At 36.1% G+C, this 6,000-nt stretch overlaps 1 protein-coding gene across 2 annotated transcripts in view; it reads left to right on the top strand.

The window, feature by feature from the left end:
* Positions 1 to 711: 711 nt before the first annotated feature.
* Positions 712 to 6,000, top strand: part of CLIC2 (chloride intracellular channel 2) — a 37,182-nt gene continuing 31,893 nt past the window's right edge. For both annotated transcript variants that reach the window (XM_011971959.1, XM_011971960.1), the window contains exon 1: positions 712 to 1,156. In XM_011971959.1, coding sequence (XP_011827349.1) covers positions 1,100 to 1,156 — 57 coding nt within the window. In that variant the 5' untranslated portion in view covers positions 712 to 1,099. The remainder of the gene's footprint in view (positions 1,157 to 6,000) is intronic.

Below are 6,000 nucleotides of genomic sequence, written 5' to 3'. Positions count from 1 at the left end.
TTTCTTATCCTGTAAATCTTTACACAGGGCAATGGCAGGTGCATGTACAGCCCATATGAGCATGGGGGATGCTTAGTGTTATCGAAAGGGGACCACAGTGGTGCCCAGCTGATGGATCTGCGTTCTGTTTTGCTCCAAGCAGGAAGAGACTCTTCCCAACAAAGAGGTTTGTTGATCCCGGGGTCCTACTCCCAGACCCTGGAGGCATCAGATACAGCTGTCAGAAACATTGCAGACACAGAGTGATCCATTTGACTGGTTTTGCTGCTGTTCCCAGAGTTGACAAGCAGAAATACAGAACAAATGGTGGTTCCTGAAACAGACGCCAAAACAAGGAAGTGATCTGTTCCAGTCCAAGCTTCCAAGAAATAAAGAACTAGGTGGGGCACGCTAAACAAGCCCCCAGACTCAACCACCCCAGTGAACATTCCCTGGTTGTAGAGAGAAGTGAAATTTGCAACCCAGAACAGAAATCTGGCTGTGTGAGCAGTAGAATTGGGGGTGGAAACATTTAATAAAGTACAATTTTTTAACCCTCTTTTAGACAGTATCATTGGATAAACATCCTTTTCAATAATAAAAATCCAAGTCATTTCTGGCCCTTTTCCTGGAAATGCTTTCAAGTTACAGGAACACCAATAAGAGGCCCTTTTCTGGGCATGGAGCCCAGGACTCAAAGGGAGGCTCTAGAGAACATCTGGTCTGCTTGATATATAGAAGCTAGCACTGCATGTGTGTGTTTGTGTGCATGTGTTTCTCCTATGCTGACTCATGGCATTGAAGCCTCTCTGGAAACACCCCCACCCTTCTAGCCAGCCAGTTTATACACAGCCCTTTGGCTCCTCCTTGATTTAAATGTTAGGTCAGGAGGAAGAAGGAAAACGAATTCAAGAGCTGCACTTAAGCATCTAGAATTTTCTGCGTCACACCTCTTGAGAGAAGAGACTGGCTCCAGGTCTGACTCAGTCCACTACAAACTAGACTCTCTTCTTAAAGCACCAACATTACTTGAGTCTTTGGATAAAATTGAGAAAAGAGTCTACAAGTATTGTGGACTCTACAGGAGGCAGGAGGCTGACAACTGGCAGTAAAGACAAAGATGTCAGGCCTGAGGCCCAGCACTCAAGTGGACCCTGAGATTGAGCTTTTTGTAAAGGTAAGTTTTCCAGCTATAATAACTGCATGTAGAATATATTAGTTTTTGACACTGAAGTCCAATGTTTTTAAAAATTCTCCACATTTGGGCTAGAGATAGGAAAAAATGTTGTGATTATTTTCCTACTCTGAGTTCTAGAAAAATGCCCGGGTATGTGACTGTTCTTAGATGACAACAGGAAAAGAGAACTGTTCTGAAAAAGGCAAGGTGATATGGTGGAAAAGCACTAGACTGGTTTGTAGTGAGCAACTAACTTATATTCGCAATGGCTTCCTATATAACCTTAGAAAAATCCCTCCCTCTCTCCAGACCTTTGTTTCTCCATCTATACAATGAAGGAGCATGACAAGATGATCCTTAACGGCTTTCCAAGTCTCAGAATCTGTGTTTTATGAGATAGGTTTTGAAAGGCCTGACTGGGTGGAGGGGAGGGTGGAGAATGACCTGAGAACTCCATTCCCACACATAGCCCGGACAGAACTTTCTAAACTTCTACAATGGACAAACATCACAGCAGGGTCACATGGACACTGTGGGAGAAAAAAACCAGGAGTCTATGTGCTTGTTATGTGAGGAGGGGGACATTTTAGAATGCTCTGCTTCTTCTTTTTGGTCTGCCATGGAGTTTTTTGTTTTTTTTTTTAACATGTCTTAACTTTTCAGAAAAGCACTTTGGAAAACCCCTAAATCAAGAGAAAGGAACATGTGTTTCCAAATTAGCTCATCAAGGAAGAAAAACTTATATGGGTTATTCCCAGTAAAAATTAAATAGTTACTAAATCCTTGCTTGCATTAACTGTTTAGCTTTTCCCTTTATTTTCATTGACTATTGGAAGTATTCAGGATAATAAGAACAATAACAAACTCATATTGTGCCTGGCTCTTTTCTAAACACTTTACATATGTTACCTAATTTAGTCCTAACAACTTAGGAGATAGGTTGTTATTAACGGTGCTTATATATTACTAGCATCATCAGTAGTAGTAGTGATAGTAGTAGTTATTACTACTTCATTACAACTTTTAGTTATTACAATATTATAATGTTGTTCTCATCATTTCTAGATAGGTAAACTAAGGCAATAAAGTTTAAGTAACTTGCCTCTAAAACTATACAACTTCCTGATGGCTTACAAAGACATAAAATGAGATATACTCACCAAATGTTAAGTTAAATACCTATTGGCAAAAGTATGTGTTTACAGCCATTTAGATTATTTAACAGTTTGTCACATATATACACCAAGGACATCACCAACCTGTCTTTTCAAAATTGTGAGAGAAAGACCCTTGAATTCCTGCAGTGCTAGGTAACGCGATTAAGTGTTTGCTAAACTATCGGGCATAAGAGCGACTTCTCCTATCTCTGGGTTGTAGCAAAACATATAACTGCTCAGATAGGATATAAATGAGCTGTAATTTCCTAGCTAGCTTTTTACATTTACCAATTCCAAATCAGAAGTAATGTCTCTTCACTGGGTAACTAAAGTGTTCCCTTTGTACGAACTGTTAATTCAACTCAATTAGACTCCTTAAATCAATTGTTGGCTTTGATGTATGTGTTTATCTTCATAGACTTTTTATATTTGGGTGGTAATCTGGACAGGAAACTTTAGCAAGTCACACATGGATGAGAAAATGTTGAATTAAATAATAACTTTCGAAGTAACTAATAATTTATTGAGTATTTACTATATGGTAGGCACTGTGCTAAGTGGTTTATTATTAACCCTCTTTTATGAATACAGAAATTAAAGCAAAGAGCAGCTAAGTAACTTTGCCCAAGGTCACATAGCTAGTTAGTGGCAGAGTTAGAATTCCAATACTTTAAAATAACTATGTCTAATATTATTCAATTGTTTTCAGTTGTGTGAACTTTTTAGTAAACTATTCCAGAATTTTATCAGGTGGAGTGCTCTAGATAGATGTAAGCTTATCTGATGACATTGATACAAACTACAGATTTTCTGGAAGAACCTCAAATATCATCTGGTCCAGGTTTTTGTTTTATTTTAAGCTGTGTTCCACAGGTCTCTAGAAGTTTCATGGAAGATACTGGGAGGGGAAATAGGGGTTGAGAAGGACTGAAAGTGCTAATGAGTAATTTTTAAAAGGCATTACTACAAGAGATTAAGCATTCTCCTGTCACAATTAAGAATTTATACCACAATATCTATGTGTTCTGTGTAGTCAATAAAAACATTGTCTTTTAGCTCTGAATGATTTGAGCAAGGTTTCTATCTAATAACTAAGAACAAAGGATTTGATAACACACATTTTATTTTCTCTAAGTGCAGGGATGAAATAATCTTAATGGTTTGTTGTTTGTTGTTATATGGAATGTTTGCATTCTGTACCAAAGACTCTAAAATTAAGTTTTAGTATATTTGTACATAAAATTATGGAATCTAATATTTGGACCAAAATTCTGAATGTAATAATTTTGTCAAAAACTTTTTTAATGTGTGAGAGAAAGAGGGAAGAGATGATACTCTTCTCTGAGTGTTCAGACCATTTCAAAGTATCTTATAGCTATTATAAATATTCATAAAGACTGATTAATATAAAAATTCGACAAAACTATTAAATGAGAGAAGGCAGTGTTTAAGAGTATGGTGTATGGAGGATATAGTCCTAGTCCTGAATTTGCTAAGTGAGAAGAGGATGTATGTCATCAACTCTTGATTAGCCGACTGTACTTGAGCAAATTAGCCTCTCTGAGCCTCAGTTTCCTCACCTGTAAAACAAGAGTAATAACAGAGCCTACCTCATAGCATCATCCTATTTGTAAGCATTAAATAAAACAAGTATATAAAGCACAGTAGTTGGCAATATAGTAAATACTATATAAATGTTAACTATCATTGCCATTATTATTTTTCATGTTTAAAAACTTAGATCACAAACACAAAGAGAAAAAAAATTGTTTTGGTGAATGGCCGCAGCCTGTCTTTGCCAGCTGAAGATAATTAAGAGGTCGGTAATTCATCAATCAGGCTAGTGAATTTATATCCTAAAATTTTATGTGATGGCACTTTAAATCAGCATAACATAACAGAAAAAAAAAAAAAAACAATCTTCTGTTTTCCTGTAAAACTTTACTGCATTTCCCCCACACCTCAGTGTTTTATTCTCCTTTTGCCAAAGGCAATCCACCCTTCCTGCTGTGTCTATTATCAGACTCCATTCTTCTTCCTGCCTCCCACCCTTAATCATGTTTCCCCTCACTAAACTTAGTTTTGATTGGATCCTTAGTCTGACTTCCATTACAAAACAAATGCAGCTGCTAAGGTTGGTTGTCTCTTCCCATACCTCTTTACACCCCGCCATCACAAAGATCAACAATATCATTTTCTTTGTCACATCCACTATCACGGAAAGAAAATTTTGTCAAAAAATTGAAATTTTGTCCAGTGTTTCTGGACCTTAATAATGCTACGCATAATAGATCAGAGCAGCCGTAAGATTAAGTACCTTTTATTTCCTTTTATAGGCTACTCTCTCTAGTCTTTCTTATCATAATTCTTGGTGATTTTAATATCTACACAGATGATTTTTCCAACACTCTAGCCCCTCAGATCCCTGACTTTCCCTCCTCCAGGGATCTTAGTCCTTATCATCTCTCAGGTGCTTCTTCCTATAGTCATATCCTTACCTTTGTCATTGCAATGTCTGCAACCTCTGCATAATATCATTTATTTGGGGGTGTTTTTTGTTCTTCTTTTTGAATTTCTCTATATTCATATATTTTATCAAGGTAAAATTTACATAAAATAAAATGCATGCATTAAGTGTACAGTTCAATAACTTGACAAATGTATATGCACATATAACCACCATTCCAATCAAAATGTAGAATACGTCCATCACCTCAGAAAGTTCCCTTGTGTCTCTTTGCAGTCAGTCTTCCCTACCCTACCCTTTACCTCTCTCCGCCACAGCCAACCATTGATCTGCTTTCTGTTAGCCTTACATTTTCTAGAATTTTCTGTAGATGAAATTATATGGTATGTATGTTTTTGTGCCTGCTATCTTTCACTCAGCATAATTATTTTAAGATGCACCCATGTTGTTGTGTGTTTCAATATCTCATTCCTTTTTATTACTGAAGCATTCAATTGTATGGATATACCATAATGTGTTTATTCATTCACCCATTGAAAGACATTTGGGTTGTTTCCAGTTTGGGGCTATTGTGAATATTGTTATAAGTATTCACTTACATATTTCTATGGCCATATGCTTTCATTTCTCTTGGGTAAAGACCTAAGATTGGAATTGCTGGGTCATATAATAGGTACATATTTAACTTTGACAAAATATTTTAAAAAGCAGTTGTACCATTTTACACTTCACTTCATTATGTGAGAGTTCCACTTGCTCCACTTTCCTGTCCACACTTGGTATGGTCATTCTTTTTCATTTCAGTTATTCTAATGTGTTTATCATGTTAGCTCGTTGTGGTTTTAATTTGCCTTTCCCACATGTCTAATGATATTGGGCATCTTTTCATGTCCTTATTTATCATCTGTATATCTTCCTTTATAACGTGCTCAAATCTCTTCCCCATTTTAATTGGTTTTTAACTTTAATTTTTAATTTTTGTGAGTACACAGTAGGTATATATATTTATGATATATATTTATGGATTACACAGAATATTTTGATACAGGCATACAACATGTAATAATCACATCAGGTAAATGGGGTATCCATCCCCTCAAGCATTTATCTTTTGGTTTACAAACAATTCAATTAAACTGTTTTAGTTATTTTTAAATGTACAATTAAATTATTTTTCACTGCAGTCACCTTATTGTGCTAGTAAATACTAGGTGTTATTC

This window comes from Mandrillus leucophaeus, unplaced genomic scaffold, assembly GCF_000951045.1.
Source record: "Mandrillus leucophaeus isolate KB7577 unplaced genomic scaffold, Mleu.le_1.0 Scaffold1251, whole genome shotgun sequence".
Lineage (NCBI taxonomy): Eukaryota > Metazoa > Chordata > Mammalia > Primates > Cercopithecidae > Mandrillus > Mandrillus leucophaeus.
The sequence above is the reverse complement of the archived record's forward strand: the minus strand, read 5'-3'. Positions and strand labels throughout refer to the sequence as shown.